This window comes from Lagopus leucura, unplaced genomic scaffold (genome assembly GCF_019238085.1).
Source record: "Lagopus leucura isolate 7727_CA_CO unplaced genomic scaffold, USGS_WTPT01 Super-Scaffold_100029, whole genome shotgun sequence".
Lineage (NCBI taxonomy): Eukaryota > Metazoa > Chordata > Aves > Galliformes > Phasianidae > Lagopus > Lagopus leucura.
The window spans coordinates 312,695-336,951 of NW_024962280.1; the positions used below are offsets into that span (position 1 = coordinate 312,695).

Consider the following 24,257-nt stretch of genomic DNA (forward strand, 5'->3'; position numbering starts at 1 on the left):
TCTGGGGCAGAGCAGGGCCTCCTGCCAGGCTGTGCTGCAGGCTGCAAATGAGCACGTTCCCACACAAAATCCTGTGTTTCCTTTCTTTTTTTTTAAACCTACTCTCTTCCCACTTAATGAATTTAGGCTGTTTTTCCTAGGAAGAAAGTGTCATAATTTCAGAGGTCATGTATGTGCTGCCTTCAGATGGCAACCCATGCAAAGCCTGCTGTTCTGTGGATGAGATGTCCTCCCTGGACTCCTGCCTCCTGACACAACCATGCTGCTGACTTCTGAGTGTCACAACAAGAGCAGGGCCAGGGGAGGCAGCAGGGTGATGGGGGACAGGCTGGCTGCCAGGCCGTGGCTGCTTTGTTCCCCTGGGCAGTGCAGAGGCGTTAAGGGGAGGACAGGACCTGCAGGCACTGATGACAGGAGAGCAAAATGAAGAAAAGAGTGGAGCAAGGGGCTGAGCTGTGGCTGGACAGTGAGTGAATAGCAAACAGCAGTTGTGCTGTGTGTGACAGAGAGCCTGTGAGAAGCCGTGATGGCGAAGCCCCACACTGTGACCGCGCTCAGGGCATCTTGGCCAGCAGTGGTTGTCTGGGCTGTGTGAGCAGCCTGTGCAGGAAAGTGCAGGGACACATAAGCACACATAAGCAGTGGGAGGGGTACTGGAGAATGGCACTCCATAGCGGAATATTTTAGCTGTTGTTGGATGAATAGAGAAAGCACTTGATTTTTAAGAAGTGATGTTGAATTTCTTGACGTCACTATGGAAAATCTTGAACCTTCCTGGAAATTTGTGCACTTGAATTGTTTTCTAAGTTCAGATCTCTGAAATGTGTTCAGAGCTTATGTCCACTGTTATGTTTGCAGTCCAGCTGAATTCTTAGAATGTTGAGAGTTGTTTTTTATTTTAGAGTGAAATTATGTTTTTAAACTTGGTTCTCACGAAAGGGCTTGTAACAGATGCCGGGAGTTAATATTTGTCCTTCTGAGATCACTTTGCTGGAAATGAAACAAAAAATCCACCCCCTGTGTCTGTGGGAACAGAGGGCTGGTGGTGCTGCTGGGTTCAGGACAGCAGGAATTTAGCAGTCAGACTGATTCTGCCTGAGGGACCCAATCTGGGTGTGCTGGGACTCAGGATGGGAGGAGAAATGAGATGTACACTGAATTGTCTGAGGAAACAAAATCTATTTCCATAAACACTGAGAAAATAGAGAATATTTGGAGCGTTCTTGCAGTATTGTAAATAATGTGGTTAACATTGGTTCAGCTGCTTGAACTGCTCCGTTAGCTATGAGATGCAGTTTAGTAGCTTGTGGTAGCAATGGTAATGAGAGGACGGTTGGACTTGGTGATCTTGTAGGTCCTTTCCAACTTTGTTGGATTCTATGATTCTGTGTTCTGAAGTGTGGCTGGGCAGCTATTGTTACCTTTATGGTTTCAGAAAATTCAGCAAAACGTTTCTGCTCACCTTGGCTCCTAAGGGAGTCAGTGCAAAATTTCTCTGGACAGAAACATAAATTCAGTGGCTTAAACAACTGGCAGAGCCCTTGTCAAGAGCACACGGCTTGTTTTTTCCTTTTGCACTAGACAGCTTCAGAGCAGTGGCTAATGCTGCTGCTGGGACAGCGTCTGCGTGCCCTGCGGCAGGGAGCCGTGCGCCAGGTCAGTCCTTGAGAGGTGTGAAAGCAGCGAGGGCAGGCGGGGGAGCCTCCTGGGGCTGAGGTTTGTGCTGGGCAGTGGGCACTGCGCCCGGCATTGCCTGCTCTGTCCCAAAAAGAGGTTCTGCAGCCTGCTGCTCAGCAGTGGCATTGCTGGAGTAGAAGTCAGACTTGTTCCTTGGTAGCAGCATTGAGTTAATAATAAAAGTGAGGACCAGTGGGAAAAGAGCTGAGTTATAAAAAGCAGTTTTAATAATACTTTTGGCTTCCTGTCTCCAAGTATATCAGAATGGTAACACAGGAGAGTATTGGAAGGAAAGTATTAAGCATTACTACTTCTGCTGCTGCTGCTTTTTTTTTTTTTTTTTTAACTGAAAAAACCCCAAGAACTCTTTTCTTGTTCTTCACGGACTGCTCTGCTTACAGGCAGTGATGTGACACCTCTGGTTTTCTCTGAAAGGCTGATGGCTTTCAGAAAGTGATAGCTACCTTCTGTCATAGCTAGACTGGCTGAGCAACGGGTTTGAGTGGGATGATGTCAAGCACACAGCTTCTGTGCCTAAAAGCAGTGGGTTCGGTCCCCAGGCACTGATGTTTATGGCCACTGAGGGTTGAGCACAAGTCCCTTCCAAACCCCCTCATGCGGAGCTCTCTTGGGCAGTGGGATGTGCGTGAGGTATCCAGAACTGGTGAAACCCCACAGGACGAGGTGCCACCAGCTGTGTTGAGCTCCCCTGTCTGATGCAGCATTTCCTCTTACAGGACGTGAGGTTTGGAGGCAAAGAAGGGGCTCTGTTCCCCTGACCAGCTCTGCTCGAGCTCTGCCTGGCATCTGCCCTGCAGAATGTGGACATTGGGCAGAGCTCAGACCCATCCCACGTCCTCCTGAAATGCTCTGAGTGAAAACATGATCTTGGTGCAGCTCTTCCAGGCAGCAGTTTGCACCCTCTGAAACATGGTCTGCTCTGGGGGCTGGAACATCTGCAGCTGCAGAATCCCAAATTAGATAAATCCAGAACCTGATTATTTCAAGCGGCGCTGCTGACTTGCGTTCTTGGTGTGCTTAATTAAGTAAATACAATCAGCATCAGAGGGGGAAATCATGAGGTGCTGCCATGGGAGCCGCCAGGGGAGGAGGAAGCGGTGCAGCAGGGCGGCAGCCCGGCCCTCCCACGCTGCTCTGAGCATTGCTGTGGCTGCTTCTGAGGCCCTGCGAGCAGCACACTGCTGCCTGTGCTCAGCATGCAGCCAGCACTGGAGCTTCCAGCACTGTGCAGAGCCGTGCCGTGTGGTCAGCTGCTTCAGCTGCACTTTCCTCAGCCTCTCAGCTGCAGCCCATGGCCCACGTTCCATGACCTTGGTGTAGGTGGAGTTTTGGTGATGACACCTTGCCAACACAGGTCTGTATGAGTGGGTTTCAGTATCACCTGTATGCTGAGAACTGGCTTTACTGCTGTGTGTGCCAGTTCCCAAGTACCGAAATCACCAATTTTAAGCATGTATGAGGTGTGTGGGTGCAGCTCTTGGCTGGACGAATACCCCGATGTTTTCTGTGTACATACAGAACTTGGGAATCCGCACTGTAATTTTGAAGGCGAATGATCACTTACAGCCATCCGTCAGCAATGGGTTCCCTTGGAAACAAGTGCTTCTGCCAGAGCCAGCAGGCATTGCAGACTTCGAAGCTGTCCCCGTCTTCCCCCTCAAAAATGCAAAAGCATGATAACCTGGCAAAGCATGGCTGGTGTGTAGCATAGCTCTTACAAAATATGGGTTGTCTAAATGTGGATATGTACTGTTCTTAAAAACGTCTGTTAGGAAGGCGCAGGTGGGAGGTAAGATGAGCAGTTTGGTTGGGAGCTTTCTGACTTTGGTTGTTTGATCCTCACGCCTTCAGTGGTTGTGGTGTTTTGGGGTTTGTTTTGTGTGTGTGTGTGTGTGTAGGTGGGGTACTGGTAATGATCTGGAAGCCAATGGAGGAGGCCTGGAATAATTTGTGCAAGGAAGCCATGAACTCGGTGTAATAGCTGTGGTTGAGAGATTCTGGATATTTTTCCTATTTTGCCCTTTTCTTGTGAAGTGACATTATGTTACAAGACAGTTTAGATTTGATTCTCAGCAGTGAGAAAATAGTGATTTTCCTCTTTTGCTTCCATATCGTATTAGAAAATACTATGAATGAAACACCCCTGTATATCCACTAGTAATAAAGAACAAAACCTGCTTTCTTTCTCCATCCATCAGAAAGCCCTTGCTCAGAGTTAAGCCTGCTGGCTGTATATGTGAGATGCCATTCTGTCTCTGTTCTGCACAGGCAGCCCCCAGCGACGAGGCCGTGGTGATGCTGCTGTGTGAGTGGGCCGTGAGCTGCAAGCGGTCTGGGAAGCACCGGGCCATGGTGGTGGCTAAACTCCTGGAGAAAAGGCAAGCAGAAATTGAAGCAGAAGTAAGTCCTGTCTCTATCTGGAATAGCATGAACAGTACAACTAAAAAAGCAAGGATATTTCTAAGGAAAGATTGCCTTAATCTCTGTCCTTTGCAAAACAAGGTAAATTTGATTATACTTGGAGCACTGGAGATTTTCTCATTGATTTACAGTTTTGGATGGCATCTGTGAGCCCTTGTGAGCCCCGTGTGTCCGCGAGCTGCTTGCCCAGCCGCTGGGATGCTGCCATGAGGGAGCTCTGTGGGGCGCAGGGCGGCTCTGTGCTCCCACTTGGAGGCTCTGGGACGGCTCCAGACTCGGGGTTTATTTTGAGGCCTAGCTGCGGTGTGACTTGTATCTCACATTGTGTAGAACTGCCTTCTTTTTTAGGAGAAGTGAAAATGTTGCATTGGAGAGCAAAACACTGTAGTGGCATCGTTACGAAAACTTGTGTCTGTCTGTTGTGGTCAGTGACCACGCTGCATCCTGCAGGAGCCAACACCTCCCCTGCTGCATCCCCATGGCGCTCAGCTCCATGCTGAGTGCACAGCAATGACTGTGCTGCTGCCGCCCTGGAGGGGCTTCGGGAGGAGGCATTGGCCCTGGTTGGTACTGTGCTGTCATTTGCACAAGTGGGAGGAGCTACTTTTTGCCTTTGCTTTTGAACTGGAAGTTCTGGATCTTAATTTTTTTGCTTTTATGTGAGAGCACATCACTGCAGAAGGTGCGTGTAAGAGGCACGCCTCAGCAAGCCATCCAAAGTGATAAAAAAAAACCACCGCACTTCAGAAGTGACTAAACTGAGTAGGGGAAAAAAAGTCACTCTAGGTCAAGACTGGGTTTTATGAAAAGATGGGAAACAATCACACTATAGTTACTTCACGTGTAAGTTTTGGAACTCTGCATGTCTGTGCATAGACACACGCTTTTTTATTTATTTAACTCTGCAGAGATGTGGTGAATCTGAAGTCCTGGATGAAAAGGAATCTCTGTCTTCGGCCTCCTTGACAAGTTCCAGTCTTCCTGTTTTCCAGAATGTCCTGCTGAGGTTTTTGGACACACAGGCTCCCTCGCTGTGTGAGTATTAACTCATCCCAAGAAGGTCAGAAACAGCTGGTGTGCCCCTGACTGCTGGAGTTACTGCCTGGTTGTGGCAGGTGTTTTGGTTTCTGTCATGATCTGCTCCATTCTCTTAAGCACTTATTTTTTAAAATTTCCTGCCTTGTTATAGGCTCTTCATGATCTTTTTTTTTTCCTTTCTTATTTCACAAAATGAAAATTGGAAGAAGCAATACCTATTTCTGTTTAGGCCTTACAAGATCTGGGGAAATTACTGGCACTATATGCATAGCTAACATCAAATGCTCGCATTTTTGACAAGTTGTAGTGGAAATGCTGGCTCACAGCCTGAAGCAGTGATGGAGCACCTGGTGGGAAGGCAGGGTCTGCCCAGGAGAGCTCAGGTGCATGCGGTACACCTGAGTGACTGGAAGGGCTGGAGCCACGATCCACCCCTTCTCAGACCTCATTTAAGGGTTGGCAGTGGAGGCCAGGTGTCTCTTCCTGGAGATCCCTGACTACTTGAGGACTTCCAAAGGTGAGGAACTTTTTTTCCTTTGTTTCTGCATCTGTGGCTGCTGTCTCTGGACTCCTTCTTTTTTGCTGCAGCCAAAGACCTTGCCACCTTGCTATGATGGGATCGTTATAGCTTTACTCTACTGCACATTCATAGTGAGCATTGCACACAAGTAGCAAAGTTGTAAGCTGTTAGCTGACAGATAGGTGGGCTGAGTAAAGGGTCTTTGTTGTAGGTTGCTCTAAGAAATGCACTGGTCTAATAAAACCATGTGTTGTTGTAGTCTGTGTTTCTCATATCTTTAGTACTAGAGATGAGCGCTTTTTTTTTTTTCTGGTGCCCTTACATTGAAGTGGGTTTTAAGTGGTTTGAAACATGATGATGAGAACTCTCAACATCTGAGGAAGGAGAAACACCTGAAGAAGTTTTTGGAGACTTTGGAGTGTTGGTGTTGCTCTATTTTGGTGTCAGCAGTGACTCAAGTTTTACTAAACCATGCAAACTATTTGTGTTATTTAGACTTGAGTTTCTGATTTCCTCGTTTCAGATGTGGTCTTATCCTAATCCACGTGGGCATCTCTGTGGGACAGGGCGGGGAGAAGTGCTGAGCAGTGGTTTATCTGCTTGAAATGTTCCTTGGGATTTTTCGTGACAGAACTAATTTTGTTGAGGGATGCTGTTTTTGTGGAGCTTGAGCTTCCGTGTCTCTAAGCCTGAAAAGCACCACTGCTGTATTTTGGCTGAGGGCTCAGCACTTAGTGCACAGGTGTGGTTTTGTGATGTCTTTGTGCCAGTTCCAGCAGCTTGCTGTGCAGCTCAGGGCAGGGGAGGTTTGGATTAGAACTGCTGTATTTGTGGGCTCAGCATTGCAAGTTCTGTAGTGCAGGGTAATAGGAGCTTCAAAAATAGGGGCAGAAAGCGGGTTAGGGTGAAAATTGAAAGAACATCTCTGTTTTCTGTGGGGGAAACACTAAAGTAGTTCTAACTGCTTATCTGTAAATTGCCTTCCAGTTTGACAACAAATGAAGATTCTAAATAGAAAACGTGTTATATATCGAATTAGTTTGAACTCGTACTGCATAACTGACTTCTAAGTGTATTTTGATTTGAATTTGGTGGCTCAATAGCTGGAGGTTTTATTGCCAGGTAAAGTTGTGGTATACAGCTGTTTTCTGTTAACTGTGTTACTGCAAACCTTCCTTTGTTACAGAACAAGTCAAATTAAATATAGCTAGGACAAATGAGAACCTAATTAAAAAAATACATAGCATTTTGCTTTTAATGGGCAAAATATCAGGCAGTTTCTAATATGCTCTTTCCTGATGTTTGTGATTGCACTTAGTGGATAAGTTGAAGTACGCAGAATGAATTCCTTGAAAATACTTTAAAAGCTTTTCCATTAAAAATATAAAAGCATTGTCAAAAAACAGTGAAATCTACCCTTGTAATAGAATTTTGGAGCAGAAGGACAGAGTTGCCTGTTATAATCCAGAGCTTCACAATAATTTTTCTGCACCTAAGGGATGTCCTTACCCTCTCTTCCCGTCCCTCTTTTTATCTGTCTGTTTATTTATTCAATTTGTCTTTGAACTGCTGACCAATGGCAGCTGCAGCGGGCACGGATGGGGTGGGATGCTCTGGCACCTGCTGCCTTTGGAGCTCTGGCACGTGCCTCCAGCTGACAGCAAAGCAGAGCCACGCTGCTTGTGTGCCAGTAGGTGGGAAATGGTTTGTTCTGTGGAGGCACAGATAATCCGTCCAGGACACCCAAGCCACTTTTATCAGACCTCTCAACCTTTAGCACGTGAACTTGCTGGGATTTGCATGTTGGGTGGCTAAGAACCAGGTATTTCCATGTTGGAGTTACAGTCCTGTTTTTTCTGTTTTTTGGCTAGCTGACCCAAATAGCGACCATGAGAAGACAGAGTTTGTGAATTTGGTGCTGCTGTTTTCCGAATTCACTCGACATGATGTTTTCTCTCATGATGCATACATGTGCACTTTAATATCGCGTGGAGACTTGTCAATTACTGCAACTACGAGACCACGTTCACCTAATGGGGAAACTGTGGATGAGCGCTATTCTAAGGATAATGATGTTAAAATAGAGGTAATGCTTCATGTTGTTTCTCCCACGTTCAGTACTTGATTTCATAAAATGTGGTTTTTCACCAAGGTATTTCAGATACAGGTTTTCTTTTTAACTTATTTTTAATCTCCCTTTGTCTGGCCTTCTATCTGTGACTGGAAGTGGACTGGAAGTGATCCTTTAGCTGTGTTTTTGTTTGTAACTTAAGTATTGCTGTTTTAGTGAAAATATACTGAGCTAAATAACTCTGGACAAACAAAAATGCATGATGTTGGCTTCTGAATTTAGCAGTGAAATGTGAAGAAACTTAAGTGCAGGTAAACTCTAATGAGGAGGAAGGAGAGCTTTTCACAGGAGTCTGGAGGAAGCTGTGCTCAGCTGCTCGCAGGGGTCAGGAGCTCGCTGTGTGCTGAACAGCCACAGATGTCCGTATGAACTGGGTCATAAAGCAAATCCTTGTGACTCCAATGTGCACAGTTCGTGTGCAGTCCTCAGTCTTCCATCAGATGAGCGTTTGTCCATCTTTGCTAAAACGAGTGAAAAAAAGAAGGCACCTTTAAGCTGCAGAACGTGGGCTACATTTGGACTTGGATGATGAGACTCAGCCCTCTGTGCTGCTCCCAGTGCCTGTGGAGCTGGCGGCCAGCTAAAGCTTCTCTCATCTTTACCTTTCATTCCTTTTATACATCTCTTACATAGGGCTCGGGGCCAAACTTGCCCTAGGATGTTGGGGTTGTCCAAGTAAACCTTGCAGGCGCAAGAGTCCCGTTCTGTAGGTGTGCCTGGGAGCAGAACTACTTGCAGGGATATGCTGTAAACCTTTGTATCTCCTTCAGCCCCTTCTCCCTTCTATTGCTTTATGGATTTAGGCTTGAGAAGTACTTCTGCGAATCAAAAGGCAGTATGTGAAAGCTTCCAAACATCACTACTTTTTTCTTATTTCTTAAGTAGGTGAAATGCTTGGGTTTACCTGGGACCAGTTGAATAGGTCATCAGTACAGTGCGACTGATGCTTGTTTCTCTCTCTGACAATTCTTAGGATCACAGCATTATGGAGCACATGGGCACTGACTCAGGACCCACCAGTATCTTTGATGATGTAGACAAGGGTGACTTTAAGGCAGATTTTGGTTCAGAATTTGCAGTAGGTTTAACTTTTGGCTTTCTGCATGCCTTTGGTGCTTGTGTTTGCTGCCTGCTGTTGTCACCAGGAACGTTCTGTGCCCCTCGTGCTGCCTGGCTGCTTCCACCAAGAGCCAGTGCTGTTGGCGCCTGCTGTGTTCTGGCAGTGCATCGCCTCTGTTCTGTGCATCTGCACTGTGTGGCAACACATGGCTTTTCTGTGCAGCCCCTTGTTGTGCATGTACATGCAGATGCACACTAATGCTCCTTCCCTTCTCTCTGCCCACTTGCTGGATACTGGACACACTGTGTGCGCTTGGCATCTGCCATAGTAATGGTTTCATGCCCGCCTGCTGCAGTGTCTTTTGTCCTCCATCGCCTCCCACTTCACCCTGTTCGTTGTATTCCCTCTGGATTTTCTCATTTCTGTGTCCCAACTGTTTATGTGTAGAAATTGCTCTGAACTGTAATGTTTTGGTTATTTCTTCCCTCATGGAACACTTCTAGTTTAAAACCTGTCTGATAACAATGAGATTCACGTAGAAATATAACTTGTATATGTAGCTGCTTACATTTCAGCACAGATTACCATTGCCCTTGTTTTGTCTATCTCTGAAAAAAGCTCAGATGCTTATAAATAATCTTGTCTTTGGAATTGTTGAATTTAAAAAGTTAGAGGTTACTTATCTCAAACATTTGTTTTACATGACTTAGATTTTTTCTCCGATGCCTGGGGAGTCCTGTGAGAACATGAACTCTTCTTTAGACAGAAGAATTTCGGTTGCCAGTGAGAAGTCAGTCAAGAGGGAAGGGCTCAGAGAAGTGATTTTTCCATCCAACTACGACCTCCTTCGTCATCTGCAATACGCGACGCATTTCCCAATACCTCTGGTGAGTGAATTCTGGTTGGGCACAGAGCAGTGTTGGCTGTTGTGATGGCAAATAAAAGCACTTGAAGGAAGAAGTGTTCACTATGTGCAGGGTGCAGAGCCAGCTTCATTCGAGGGCTCCCAATCAGCTCTCGTGAGGCTGCTCCTGCTGCGCGTGCCCGCTGTGTGCTGCAGGATGTGCAACGTGCAGGAGCTTCATCTTACCAAAGGAAAACGTGCTCCTGGAGAAGTGCCTGAGCAGTAGTGATTTATGCTAACCTAGCAGAGAAGGGAGATGGTACTACATTGCAAATGCCACATTCTAGGGTTTGATGAAGGTTTGCTAAATAGAAAATCTGATCTAGTAGTTGGACTAAGGGATGAATACTAAAATATCTGAAGTGTGATGGATGGAATGGTGCTATTTCCTTCCTCCCGCTTCCTCTTGTTTGTAGTATGGCTTTTGGGCTGCTTCTGTTACTCTGTTGGCCTGGGACCTCATGGGAACTGCAGAGAACTCCATGAGCAGCGTTCCAGATCCCAAACCCTCGTTTGGTTGATTTTTAGATATTTATTTACGTAACGATACTGCATGTTTGCTGCAGTGCTGGGCAGAGGGCCCCAGGCTGAGCGGGCAGGAAGTGGAGTGTCTGCTCAAACTGTTCTGGTTTTGTTTAGAAACAACAATGGTAATTGTTAAGCAGTGTTGAATCCTACCAGTACAGGAGGCGTCAGCTGGTGTGTGATGTGATTCCTCCTGGCCTCCCGCCTTCCTTGCTTTAATTTTGGGTTGCTACAGGTGATTTGTTTTCATGAGAATATTGAATCAGCTGTTTCTTTTCAGGCCGGTTTTGAGTGCTTGCTCGAAGTCTGATTTATGTCTTGCACCATGTAAGTTAGTTATTTTTGTTTCTGCCGAAGTTTTGGTCAGATGGAGTTAATCCTGGCAGTTTGACTTTGCCTGAGCAAATTGTTTTTTCACTGTGATTATCATCTATTCTATAAATACGTTATTTGTAGAAGTGCTTGTAAAAAATAAATAAAAATAATAGTGTGTGTGTATACATATATACATAAATGCTTTTAGTTACTGCTTTATAAATTTTTATAAATACAAGCAAAGACCACACAGTGAGTATTTCTGCTTACTCTTTATTCTCATTTTACAGTTGCCTTGAAACTTCTGTACTCACATGTTGCTGGTTTTTAAGTTCAGTGCAGTAGCAACACAGGAGGGCAGTGGAACTTGACAAGAACAGAAGGTTTATTTATGGGAATTACGGGTGAGATGTAAGCAGATGCAATAGTTTGTTAAACAGTGGAGCTTAACACTGCGTTCTAGATTAAGTAATGCCCTTTAAAATGCCTTTGGGTTAATTGTGTCTGTGAGAAGCTTTGCAGGCCATGAGCTGCTATTTGGAAACAAATCTTTACTTCATTCCACCAAGCTCTTCAATCTGTTAAGAATACAATATTTTACTTAGGGAGAGCCCAAAGTATTTACCATAAATACTAAGAATGTGTATTTGGGTGTGTCTCAACGAGCTTTATTGCACATTATTGCTGACTGTTCATAGGTTGGCACTGATAGCTGCAATATTTCCAAAAAGCGACACCGAGTGCTTTGCTGGTTTGGTGATGTGAGTCTTCTCATCCATCCAGTCGTAATGTTGGTGGTAGCAGCTGTTTCCAGTTGCACAATGGCTGTTCAGGTTATGTGTTTGCACATCCTTTCTGGGTACTTTAGAATCAGTACATTTGCACCCGCTGCTCGCTTTGGTGCTATGCCTCTTCATCTGTGGAAGCCTTTGCCTGTTTGGATGCCACAAAAGCCTCATTAACTTTCAGTCTAAATACACTGGAAAGACGATAATACAGAATTGGGTCAAAACAGAGGTTTGATACTGCAAAGAGCAAGGTAGATTCTTTTGCTTGAAAGAGAGTTTGCTTCAGAGAGCAGCTGGTTATGGTGTCACTCTGGCTCAGAGTGTAAGGGATGCGAACGACGTGGTAGGGAAGGAAGCACAGCAGGTAGGCTGCTGTTAGCAGCAGTATGCTCACCAGGGCTTTCTTCACACTGGGGTAGCTCTCGCTGTATTTGTTTTGGTAGAGCTGTCTGACAACGAGGAAATTGGAAATGAGTATCAGGGCTGAAAAATTCAGGAATATTGCTGTGCACACAAAGTTAGTAAACACGTGCCAGTCTCTCCCAAATTTTGTTTTGAGATCGATGCACCTTGCGTTAGGTCTTTCTTCAGTGGTTTTTATTGGAATAGCCATGTTAGGCACTGTTATAAGGAGAACCATTGTCCATACGACTGCAGACAAAACCTTGGCAAATCCAGGCTCTTGAATGCGATAGATCTTAGAGCTGTGCATGAGCTGAAGGTAACGATCCATGCTTACAAATCCCAGGAATATAATTGATAAATACATGTTCAGGTAGATGAGACAGGCTGTCACTTGGCAGTGGAATATCTGCAGTTTCCAGGGCGCAACGCCTAGGTCAACTGTTATCTTTACTGGCAACGCCAAAGTCAGCAAGAAGTCTGCAGTGAGGAGGTTGGTTAAGTAGATGCTCATACACTTCTGCTTCTGACCTTTTCGTGTGAATGCCCACAGCGCAAAACAGCTCCCCAGGAAACCCGTAAGAAAGATCAAGTAGTAAAAATAGGTGAAAGGTTCTAGTTCTGTTTTGATGTAGCATTGTGAAGCGTTGTTTGGCATTGTGAACTTCTTGTGTGCTTTGCTGGCTGGAGAGATCAAGAACCTACGAGAAACAGCCGAGAAGACATCAGCTTTTCTGAGCAATATTGATTGTTCTCTGAGAGTTTTGTGTGTGTGATTTCATGAGAAGATGCAGCCAGGACAAAATATGCGTTTTTCTCATCCTGCTTCACAAATGTTTGAGAGAGCTTTTTTCTCCTGTCAGAAATGTTTGGGAATGCATAGGATTTGTTCTTGGAAGCATATAGACTTCTTCTCAGCAGTGTTTCCACAAGAGCAGTCTTTCAGGTTGCATGCGAGGCTCAGGAAAAAAAAGCAAACCCACAAAAGCTACGAAACTGCTTCAGGTTAAGCGTCTGGTTAAAGACGGTCACACGAAACTTTGCAGCTTTAGGGCAGGTGAAGCTGCGTTTAAAAATGAAGGGTAATGTTGTAGCAATCTCGCTTTAGGAAAGTATATTAGAAGTTTTGAGGTTAGTGCCCTGTCAAGCCAACGTGCAATGCGTTGGCTGGATGGCCGGGCAGTGCTTCTCAGTTCTACGTTTTTGCTGTCTCTTTCACCTGAGCAGAGGATAAAGGAATTGCAGATTTAAATCAAGCCTTTTAAAAAAAGGCATGTTTTGGAAAAAGCTACTATCAAATAACTTTGTTTGCCTTGTTTTTAGGCTTCACTAGAAATTAGAGGGAAGGAAAGTAGAAATTGTGCTATTTTAACTAAATCTGCTACTCAGCAGCCACACTTTTTTGTTTGCTACGCTGACGGACTGCAGCACAGTGTCAGCTACACAGGAGGTACACTAGAGTTCCTTGGGATGAAGGGCACCTCAAATAGCCTAAATCTGCATCAGTTTTTATAGCACTACATTATTCTGATTGTCTAATGCACAAGTGAAGTGGTGCATTTTCACACTTGCTTTCTGCTGTAAATCACATATCCGGATGAACGTAATTTGTGTTTCAGTAAATACAATTGACTGCAGATACTTGTAGGGTGGTTTAAAATGCCTAGAAAGGCATTGCCTTTCTAGCTGGCCTCTGCTGTCTTGCAGATGTACCCTTTCACAGCAGGTTTGGGCACAGGCAGTGCTGCCCAGCCCAGGCTCAGGGCTGGCGTCCCCCTGCACAGGCAGTGCTGCCTGGCTCCGACGTGCGCGCTGTGCTGGGTGCTGCTGACAGCTGCCCTGCTGGGCTCCTGGGCCTGCTGTGCCTGCACTCTGCACGGCTGGACTTCAAGCCCTGGGTTTACCGAGGTGTAGGCAGAGGGAAGCAGACAAGGACTGACAAGCACGTACCTGTCTTAGGGCCCTGGGAGGATCCGGAGCAGCAGTCTGTTAGCATTCGGTGTCTCTCAGCATGTTTTCTCATGGTGCAAGAGCAGGTTAATGTTTTCCCCTTGCTGTCTCTGCTGTTTTTTTTTAACATGTCTGTGGTTTTTAAATGCTCTGGCTGACGCAATTAAAACCAGCGTTCAAGCAACCGAGGCACATGAAAGTTACCTGGAGAAGTGACAGCAGGATGTGAGCCCCCGTGGAGCTGCCCTCTGGTGCTGTGGTTGTTCCTTTCCTACAGTGCAGGCAGGGGATGCACGGGGATGGGGAGCCCAGTGGGGGCAGCTGGGGGAGCACTGTGTGACCTGGGGGGGAGGTACTTCTATTAGGAGTTAAAACCTTTAGAGGTTTGCCAGGCACTACTAAAATATTGGCACTGAAACCTGTCTTGTTAGTGCCCTGGTAGTTGAGAATCCTCAGGAATTTACATACTGTGCACCAGAGCCATGTGAAAAACCAAGTTAAGAATGTCTGGTTTTAGATTTAGTCATAGGCTGAAAGTTCAGACCATATTTGTTGAGATGTTTGCAAAGCTTCTTAATCTGGAGTGCTCCTTTGGTCAGCTTTGAGCAGATGTGGGCTGATGTTATGCTGTTGTGCTCATCGTGCAAGGCTAAGCTGCACGGTACCACTTTTTAACTTGAAATGCAGAGTTTGGTCTGTTTTCTGTGCATCTCCCATACAGGCCAGCTCCGTTGTGCAGACTGGGATGGAGAGAGGCTGGAGGGAGGGAAGGGCTGTGAGCTGCCGTGGGTGGGAGCGGGCTGGTGTGCTCTGGAGCTGTGGGGCTCTGTGGCGGAGGCGCAGTGTGAGGGCAGTGGTGAGGGTCTGCACACACTGTGCCCTGTGACAGCCCTCGGCCCATTCCTGGCTCTGGGTGTGGGGACGCTGCACTGAGGGATGCCTTTGGCCCATCTGGGGCTGGCCCCTGGGGAGCTGCCTGTGCTTTCTGCCTCTCCGCGGGCTGCCATGGGCTCATTCACAGTGCGCTCCTCAGGGCAGGGTCCAGTGGGACTGTGTTGGTATTCTGTGCTTGTGGGGCTGGGCCGGGCCTGGGTCTGTGCTGCTGAGGGTTTGGGTTTACCTCTCTTCTGATGTCTTCAGCGAGCTTGGTGTGCCTGCAGATGTATAAGTCAGACAGATGTGTGCTGACTGCAGAACTTGCGGCTGGGCACAATACAGGGGAAGCACTGGCTTTTTTGTGATTTTCTGTCATTTGCGTGATGATAGGCAGGCAACCCTCTCAAAGAGTCAGTTTTCTTTCAGCTTTTCGACTCAGAGAAGCAGTTGGAGCCGTTCCGAGGCACGGTGGTGAGCAGATGATGCAAATCAGTCCTGAGGGATTTTCCCTCTCTTCCTGTGCGGGGCCGTGAGGTGAGCGCTGAGCGCATCCCTGGGGAGTGATCTGCGCCCTCTGCCCCATCCTGTGCCCCACTCATGCGCTCTGTGCCCAAACACGTGCAAACAAATCCACCGTCTGCTTTTAAAGATTTCTGTGGCTTTTGTTAACAGTTTAAAAAGTCTTATCCCACTATAATAGGTCTGCATTGTAAGTGAAAAATGTAGGTGTACTTGGCACAAGGGTTGTTGTTACGAGTTCTGTGCAGAAATAGCTCTTTGTGATGAAGAGAAGAGTTGCTGGCATTTCTATTTATGCACACAGGGAGAGCAGATGTGCCCAGCAGTGTGTGCGTTGCTGGCCCCTTCTGAGGGGTCCCGACCTGTTGGCTGTGATGTGGTGTGAGCTCAGCAGGGCCTGGGCGTGCTGGGAGAGCTCAGCTGGCAGAGCGAGGCGCACCATGCAGGCAGTGCAGCAGCCAGCAGCTCCCTGGGCCCCTCGGAGCCTTGTGTCAGGAGCGCTAGGCCTGCCCTGCTGTGCCATGGCTTGCAGCTGGCAGCTGTAACGTGTAGCCCTTGCTGCATCTGCTGGCTGTGACTACAAGGTCTGCTGTGTACCAACAAGTGGCATCAGATTCCCCTTGGGTGAGATGTTCTTGTTGTTTGTAGTAGAGATCAATCATTACTGGAGATGGCTTCTTGCACAACTAACCTAGGAGCCGCATTGCTGGTTTCAGCCCACATGGGATTTTTTGTATGTTGAGAATGTTGTGTAATGAACTTTTTCTCCTTAAATAGTGCTTGGAGGAAGGATTTCCATTTGCTAAGCATAACCCCTCAAATGGGAACCTGATTTAGCCTCGGTTACCCATAAATTTCACTGCAACAATTTTAGGGAAGTATGTGGGCAGGGCAAGAGCTGGTTCCTAGTGGGACTACAGGACTTGGGTGTCTGAATTGCTTGCCAGGGTTATCTGAGACATGGTGTGCTGGGAAAAATGTCACAGAATTAACTTACCAATGTACCTTTCCGTCCTGGTTTATACAGCAGAGCAAGGTTGGCAACGTGGAGCAGAAGCTTGGCTGGATAATGGAGTTCCTCGAGACCTGCGTCTCCCCGAGTACTGGATTGCTGTAGGGTCAGTGGTCTCAAAATGTTTCCTGAGCAGTGAAGTTACTGGAGGGAGTTGTTTTTTGTTTTTTAATTGAAACTCATCAGAAGCTCGGAATTCATTGTTGCTCTGGAAACAATGTATGGCATCAGCATGCTTTCATCTGAGGTGCTCTGTGTAGATTTTTGTCATTGTAGCGTTGGCAAACTGGTAGGATGCAGAGACAATTCTTCAGTAGCAATAGTTTTTGGGTTTTTTTCCCCCCAAAGCTTGCAAAGTAATAAAAAAAAAGTTATACAAATGTGAATTGCAGACATGGATTTCATCACTGTGTGCTGCTGTATTTTGACATATGCAATTACTTAGGTTTATGTAGGCAAATAAAATCCATCTCATATAAGGAACCAAATGTTTTTGCCATCAATTATAAGAAGTCACCTACAAATCCGAAGATTCCCTTCCCTTTCAAATTATTCTCTTACTTGAAAGGAAGAGCCTGCAAAGCTTTGGTGCGAGTCGGGGAGTTCATGGTCAAGGATGGTGGTGTACTGTTACTGCAGGTTGGTGATGTCAGACCAAGAGAAGTTGCCCACAGCCTTGGAAAACTTACAAAGACAGTGTATTTAAACAAAGTATTCACCCTGAGACACTACCTGTTTGGGTTAAAGTAACATACAGTGGCAGAAAGGTAATAGGTGTTATTTCTGTTCCTGTAACTTCTTTGTTATGCAAAATGAGAGCTTCCATAGTCATTTCTGGAAAGCTTTTGTGGATGCTTAATGCATTGGTACAGTTTCCCTTTATGATGATTGGGGAAAAAAAAAAAGGCTGCACTGAAAAATATCACTAAAAGAAGATTACAGTTGCATGTGGAAGGTTGGTGTTTCAGCTGTTACTTCTGTACATAGTTATGTGTTTTACCATAGTGCCAAAAGCACAGGAAAACCATTCCTTCTGGATTTCAGTGTATGACCTTCCAGTTCCTACACTGCTCCTGAACTGTTCCTACCTCCTGCAGCAGAGAGGGTGTGCGTGAGTTTGGTGTATGCCATGCTTTGTGAAAAAGCCCTGAACAGTACGGCACAGTGCTTACCAGCTTGTGGAAGGGTCCCTCTTTATACATTTTCTTATATTGAACATTATATCTTAGAAGTTCTCTGACTCCTTGATGCCTTAGGATGACGAGAAGTCATGTTGTCTAATTCCCTAAACTTGTAGAACAATTTGCTTAAGAAAGTCAGAATATTTTTGTAAGTTGCACCAGTTGTTTTTTTTTGTTTTTTTTTCAGGCTTTGTGCAAATCTTTGAGGATTTGATCACTCCCTCATGTATACATATATATACACATACACAACTGCCTATATATATATATATATATATATATACACACACACACATATATATACACAACACACGCACAGAGCTGCCTTTTCTTTGGCAGGTCATTAAAGCATTTGGGCACTTCATTAAAGGCTTTGCTGTCTGAGTTGGTGAATGCACAGAGAGCTCTCCGTGGCAGAGGCTGAGCCAGGGAGGCCCAGCTGAGCTGATCGTGTTGCTTCAGGGGGTCTGCTCCAGTTGAGCTGGGATGATCTGTTGTTCGCAGGCGCTTTGGGCTGCCCTGCTGCTCCTCAGATGTGTCCTGCCTGGCTTCATGAGGAGTGAGGGCACTTCAAGGCTGGGATAATTCTTTCAGAACTGTGGCCTGGCACTCCAGAATGTTTTGTTCCAGTTACTCTTTTCTGAGATCCAGATAGGTCACAATGCACCTCAGTGCAGTCACAGTCAGCTGAAATACCACGTAGTAAATACACCAACAGCATGCAATAGACTTTTTATATAGAGAAACATTGCTTGGTATTTTGTGCTTGAAACCTTTTTCGGTTTATTGCTGGTCATCACCTGTTCAGTTTCTTTCTGCAGTGTCAGTGTTTGCATTCTGGGGCAACGTTCAAGCCTGCGTTATTCTACAGACCTGAACTTACAGAATGTTCACGCTTTCCTGAAGCGTGTTTGATCTCCTCGATTTGGTGATTTCAGCCTCACCTGACGTTTTCAGCTTGAGGTGCAGTTTTTGATACAGCCTTTCTCTAAAAGGTTGGCAGAGGAAAAAATAAATAATGGGGTCGAGGCAGACGTTGGCAGCAGATAATAGCAGAGTGAACTCCTTGGCGTGGAACAGAGCTCTCTGCGAGCGGCAGTCGAACTGTGAGCTGGTCTGGCTCAGGGTGTACGGGATTCGGCAGAAGTGGTACGGCACAAAGCAGAGGACAAACACGAACATGATGGTGAATATATTACGGCTGGTTTTCCTCTTAGTGAACTCTGAGTTCCGTCTGAACTTTTTGTAGGAGCTGTATATTTTTTTTGAGATTGAAGTGTAAAAAATGATGAGTAGGAGGAAAACAATCCAGAAAATCCCTGTACAAATATAACTGGACACCTTGTGCCACTGTTTGCCAAGTTCGCTTTTAAGACCGATGCATGTTCTGGAATAATTTGCTTTAGGGATTTCGTTAGTTAAAATCATATTTGGAAGCGTGATAAACATAATCAATAGCCATATGATGACAGAGAGAACCTTACTGTAGTGAGCCGTGTGGACAAAGGAGGTGAATAAAGGCTTCACGATTTTGTAGTACCTGTCAAAACCGATGAGGCCAAAAAACGTTATTCCGATATACATGTTTGCATAAAAAACAACAGCAGAGTACCTGCACACAAACGTGTTGAGCTGTGGAGGTGCAATTTCCGAGTCGGCGAGAATTTTGAAAGGAAATGTCAGACTCATCAGGAGATCTGCGACGACGATGTTTTTGAGATAGACGATAAAACTCTTCTCGCTGGAGATGCACAGGAAGATCCATGCTGCCACGCCATTCAGCAGCAGCCCTACCACGAAAATCAGGCAGTAGATCAGGGGAATGACTGTCTTTGTTATTACTGTGCTGTTACTGCAGCTGCTTCCCGAGGAGTTTGTGCTGGAATTGAACATCTTACAATGTCTTTGATCCTAGAAGCAGAAGAAATATAATCTCAGTAAGATAACACAGAACTGTGCTTTCTGCTAATCAGTGTAGGATTTCTAATCTTATTTCAAAGTAAACTTGGTGTACTTCTCAGAAACCACGTTATTGTTTCCAGCACAGTAAATGCTTTCCAGGTGGTGCCAACTCAGTGCTGGTATTCAGGGGCATGCTGCTGTTTTGGGCTTCTGTCGTTTCTTCTAGATTTGGGTCCATCTCAAATCCTGGTTTTGCTCAAATGGTTTTGCTCAAATCCTGTCCTGTGTTTTTTAGTTGAGCCTACATGCTGGGAAGCCACAGTGTTCAGTGACTGCAAATGCACCTCATTAAACCTGAACAACTCGTGTGTATTTTAGCACTGATTTACCTGGAAACAGATGACGGATATAAAAGTTCCTTGTAAAAGTGTTTTGAATATGGTCATTGCAAACATGCTTTATTAGTCAAGCCTGGGAATAACTAATAGATGCTAAAATACTAATAGTATTTTCTGATCCTTTCTTGAGGGGAGAGCCTTCTGTGCAGCTAGCACAGTTTGCTCTAAGCTTTTAGTAACACAGCATACCATGTTGTGTCTATATTAGCATGAGTTAGAAGTGAGAGTGCCCTCCCAAATCATTCAGGCTCAAATTTTAGAGGATCCCCAGGGAGGCTCCAAGAAATCGCATCTGCTGTCTGCTTCTCTTTGGCAGGGTAAATTACCCGCTGTAGGGAAGCCTGAACAGACAGGTACATATTGCTGCTTCGTGGGCACATGAAAACCTGGGCAACTGGAAAACATGTGCTGCAGAGCAGGGGGAGAGAAACATCCTGTTTGCTGGAAGATGAATCATTTCCTTACTGCTGCAATTGAGAGCCAATAGCTGGTGCCTCTGTGTAGCAGGTAGAACCCCATTTCAACCTAGCAGTAACTGGAAATGGAAACTTTATTTCACATAGGTAAGTTTCCCTTGGCGTGTTGTTTTCTTTGTGTCTCTGGAGGAGGTTATAAAGGCTGACAAACTTTGTGGCTGTTTTGGAACTTGCTTTGATGAGTGGAATAATGAGCCTGTAATGTGCCCAGAGCTGCAGTTCATCTCTGCCTCTTGTCTTCCCACAGGCAGGCCTGCTCTCTTATTTTCAGGCTTTTCTCAAGTCAAGGCACTTGTTTCTGTTTGGCTGAATTTTTCAAGGCTGCAGTTGGTGTGGTGAGTGGCTGTAAGAACAGAGCCGCCAGGTGAGTGGGTGTGCTAGGATTGTGAGTTAATAAGAGGTGAGGTTTGGGGTGATACTGCTAGGTGGAGGATCTCTGCTTCTCCCATGTATCCTCAGTCAGGGGGGAGCACCACCAACAAATGGCATTCTTATTTAGAGCGGTAACCTACTGTCTGAAAGCTGTTCTCTTCCCACTGCTGTCTGCTGTGTGTCCTGTCTGTCCTGCAAGGCTGTCTGAGCAGGACCTTCTCTCCCCACCTTGTGTGCTTGAGAGTTGTTCCTTGCCTGCTGGGTTTGCTAAGTAACTTGTGTGGGAGGTTTGGTTCTTGGGCCTGGCAGCAGCAGGTACTAAATGGCTTGGGAAGTCTGCCAAGTAGTTCTCATGCTAACATATCATACTGCAAAGGATTATTTCAGGAGTATGTGGTCAGTGCTCAGAGATGTGGCCGTTGTATCTTTGTCTACTGTCTCTAGAGGAGGAGACTAGACATGAAGGTATTGCTTCTGATGGCAACAGATTTACCAGCTGTCTGTGCCTGAGAAAGAGGCCAAAGTCCAAGACAGACGCTAAACCTTTCCACACCTGTGGCATGCCCTTACCTTTCTGGATCGGACTGCTGGGTGCTTTTAGTGCAGGTGCTAAGGGCCTCGAGAGCCTTCCATCATTAGTGCAGGGCCTGTCCTCCAGCAGAGCGATCTGCTGGGCAGGAAGCACGGCGGTTAGAGCTGTCATCATGGTGCTGCCCTGTGCAATCTGTCAGCAGGCCCTCAGCATTGCTCCGGAACAGAGCCATGGTGGGAGCAGCTGTGTTTGTCCTGGACCATCACTGTATGCACGCAGCTCGAGGCTTGTGGCTCTTCTGCTCGCATCATGCTGTTGGCGTTTCTGGTAAAAGTTACCTGTGCTTTTTCTCACCTGGTCGGGCATCCGGCTCTCTCTGACATGCACTCGCTCATACTGGAGTGGGTTTTTGTTGTCTTGAGTATATTCTGCAGTATTAAGTGAACATTTTCAGCTATTTGTGGAAATTAATGCTGCTGTTTGATAGACATGCAATGCTGCTGCTGGGTCAGAAAAGATTGATGGTGGTCATTTTCTCCAGAACTCTTTTCTGAACTGCTAAATGGCATTTATCAGTGAGGAAGAACATGCCAAGCTTCTCTCTGACGTTTTGAGAGAGGGCTGATAGAAGAGCCCTGATGGAGGTGTGCTCTGCAGCAGGGTCTGTGTGCGGCCCTTGGAGCAGAGCCTGGCCGTGTGCTCAGTGCAACGCTGGGCACAGAGTGGAGAGAAACTTCAGTGGTGCTCCTGTAGCAAAAGGTAGTAAGCAACTAATAGAGATAGCAGCCTGTGTGGTATGCTCGGACCTGGCTCAAAGGAAGGGGCTCTCCTGAGCATGGCAGTGGCTTTCAGAGGGTCTCAGTGCCTTCCTCGCTTTTGGGACCTCTGCAGGCTGGTGTGGGGCAGAGTGGGTCTGTCCAGCGCTGAGCTCAGCATGGGGAGAGCAGGCATCCAACTCTGTCCATTGAAGCTGTGCTTCTCCCTTTTTGGTCCAAAAAAAGCAAGATTTGGAATATTCTAGTGAGGAGGTAAGAGTCAGTTATTGGTGGAGGTATTTTGTCATGGTGTTCACTTTTCCTTACAAGCTCTTTACTTCCTGAGCGTGGGATAAATGAAGCCAAATGCTGGGCCTGGACCACCTCCAGCTCAGAAAGCCCTTGGGGTTCTTTTCAGATCATGTGCCAAGGCCTGGACCTGTCTGCTCTGGGTGCTGCCTGCCATTCCCTCCCATGAGCATCTCACACCAGCCCTGCGCAGCCGCCCTGCTGCCACTGTCCTGCTCAGCATCACTGACAGCAGTGCAGGCACCGCAGGGATCTCCCTGCCGTGGGCAGTGCTCCTGGGGGTGCTGTGTCTGCCTGCAGCCCTTTGCAGCGCGGGGGGAGTGGTGCCCTGTGGGCACTGCGTGGTGCCTGCAGCACCAACAGGTTCTCCTGACCAAAACTGGAACAGGCGGTTGGATTGTGTGTGATGCTTTCTTGGCGTTTGTGGTTAATTTCTGGTGTTCTGAAGGACAAAGCCTGTGAGGAGAGCCAGTGGGTGTGAGGAGCAGTTGTAGATAAGCTCGTTTGCTTTGCCGTTACAACAGCAAGCTTTCTGGAGGCAGTGTGAGCTCCTTTGGTTGCAGAGCAAGGACTCCTCAAAGGTGGAACCAGGAACTGCTTCATTTCTTCTTGTCTGAGGGTCGCTGTGCTGTGCTGTGTGAAATCTGACAGCCTCATTTTCCTAACAAGAAGTTGAAATTTTCATTCTGCTTTTGTCTCTTCAATCTTTTAGCACTGAAAGATCAGCGCCTGCATTACTGCCTGGTGATACAGGCTGGTGTGCTTAGCAGCAGGGATCAGTATGTTAGTTTAAGGACCAATAGAGTAGTTTAGCAAAGGAATCAGTGAGTGCTGGTTCTAAAACTTCCCATTCCAGCTTTGCTTTGTGTGTGAGCAGCCTGGTTTGCCTCAATGATTCTGCTCCAGAAGAAGCTCTGGGGTCACAACAGAATCATAGAATGGTCTGGGTTGAAAAGGACCATAATGATCGTCTAGTTTCAACCCCCTGCCACGGGCTGCTGATCTCTTTGGATTTCACCTGGAGCAGGGATGTTTTCCTCAGATTTCACATGTATTGCTTTATTATTACAGCCAAAGACACCAGCTCAATAAAAATAGAAGCAGTTGCTGAGGAGATACGTGGCTGCTTCCTTCAGTGGTGCCCCGCAGTCCCTCCCCACACACAGCAGCTCCGCTTGCTGCAGTGCCCTGCACTGACAGGGGCTGCCTTCATCTCTTGCATTTATTTACAGTTCCTTTGTGTTTTAAGGGATTTATTTGTTCTGGTTTGTATTACACCTCAATGATTTTCCATTGTCAATTGAAAAAACCCACAACTTGTTTAGAAGTTTAACAAAAAAGTTGAGGAGTGTTGATCAAGTACAGAAATCTGTCACAAAAGCATCTTTCACCGGGGAATATTTTTCAGCTTTTCAGCAGTTAAATATAAGTACAGAACACAGCCTTTGCGATCACCTCATCACATAAAGCTCCATAAGTACAGCATTAATGGCAGCAGGTTGCTACTTACTGCTCACAGCGAAGCCTCCTGCGCTGCCCTGCCGTGCTCATTGGTGTGTTGCTCCCTCGATGTCCTCGGCTGTCGGTGTGTGCTTTGGAGTGCAGAGCTGAGGAGCTGCTCCCCGTGCCTTGCTGCTCTGCCTGCTGTACTCCAAATGTCAGTGCTGCAGCTGGGCAGTGCTATTTTAGTGCACTCAGGCGTCCTTCCGCAGAGATCAGCTTTGAGCTGGGTTCAAAAGAGACACATTTGTGCATTTAGCAAAGCAGTGAGCTGAAGTTTAGGGTGTTTTCTTTTCTTAAGCAGTTCCCAGGCCTGGCCGTGACCTCTTCTGTAAGGCTGGCTGCCCCGATGGCTTCTGTTCTGTTAATGGGAGTGTTCTGCACTGGAGTTCACAGGGTTGCGTCACGTTAGCTCTGGGCATGCTCTGAGACCCAGAGATTTATTCTTGGGACAGGTGATAAATCTCTGCTTTGTGGCCGTTTTCTTTCTGCTTTCTGCAGTTTTATCTTGTTTTGTTTTTTTTTTTTTCTTTTAACCTTAATCACTTGTCTGCCTGTTTGCTTTCCTCCCTTCCTATTCTTCTCATACGTTTACTGAGAGGCATTGAAACCAAGCACAAAACCCATTGAAATATTTGGTAAACAAGAAGCTAGTATAATCTCTTATTAGGAA

At 46.3% G+C, this 24,257-nt stretch overlaps 3 protein-coding genes across 11 annotated transcripts in view; 1 reads left to right on the top strand and 2 right to left on the bottom strand.

Annotated features, from left to right (window-relative positions):
• The window catches only part of MED12L (mediator complex subunit 12L), a 102,615-nt gene that overhangs the window by 16,065 nt on the left and 62,293 nt on the right, over positions 1 to 24,257 (top strand). For 3 of the 5 annotated variants that reach the window (XM_042881045.1, XM_042881046.1, XM_042881048.1), the window contains exons 11-15: positions 3,967 to 4,098; positions 5,028 to 5,154; positions 7,549 to 7,763; positions 8,782 to 8,886; positions 9,579 to 9,755. In XM_042881045.1, the coding sequence (XP_042736979.1) occupies positions 3,967 to 4,098; positions 5,028 to 5,154; positions 7,549 to 7,763; positions 8,782 to 8,886; positions 9,579 to 9,755 (756 nt within the window). The remainder of the gene's footprint in view (positions 1 to 3,966; positions 4,099 to 5,027; positions 5,155 to 7,548; positions 7,764 to 8,781; positions 8,887 to 9,578; positions 9,756 to 24,257) is intronic. The other 2 variants (XM_042881047.1, XM_042881049.1) reach the window with 1 other exon arrangement.
• On the bottom strand, positions 10,879 to 14,674 carry GPR171 (G protein-coupled receptor 171). 3 transcript variants are annotated; one of them, XM_042881058.1, is made up of 3 exons: positions 13,957 to 14,674; positions 13,753 to 13,865; positions 10,879 to 12,503 (listed from the first exon to the last, which is right to left on the bottom strand). In XM_042881058.1, the coding sequence occupies exon 3, from the start codon at positions 12,458 to 12,460 to the stop codon at positions 11,516 to 11,518; it is 945 nt and encodes a 314-aa protein (XP_042736992.1). In that variant the 5' UTR covers positions 12,461 to 12,503; positions 13,753 to 13,865; positions 13,957 to 14,674; the 3' UTR covers positions 10,879 to 11,515. The 3 variants fall into 3 exon arrangements, with proteins under 3 accessions (XP_042736992.1, XP_042736993.1, XP_042736990.1); XM_042881059.1 differs by lacking the exon at positions 13,753 to 13,865; XM_042881056.1 differs by having other exon boundaries at positions 13,753 to 14,674.
• Positions 17,598 to 23,976, bottom strand: P2RY14 (purinergic receptor P2Y14). Of its 3 annotated transcripts, none has more exons than XM_042881055.1 (3): positions 23,595 to 23,976; positions 21,059 to 21,448; positions 17,598 to 19,251 (listed from the first exon to the last, which is right to left on the bottom strand). In XM_042881055.1, exon 3 carries the CDS (start codon positions 19,231 to 19,233, stop codon positions 18,220 to 18,222), a length of 1,014 nt encoding a protein of 337 aa, XP_042736989.1. In that variant the 5' UTR covers positions 19,234 to 19,251; positions 21,059 to 21,448; positions 23,595 to 23,976; the 3' UTR covers positions 17,598 to 18,219. The 3 variants fall into 3 exon arrangements, with proteins under 3 accessions (XP_042736989.1, XP_042736988.1, XP_042736987.1); XM_042881054.1 differs by having other exon boundaries at positions 21,059 to 22,002; XM_042881053.1 differs by lacking the exon at positions 21,059 to 21,448 and having other exon boundaries at positions 23,595 to 23,975.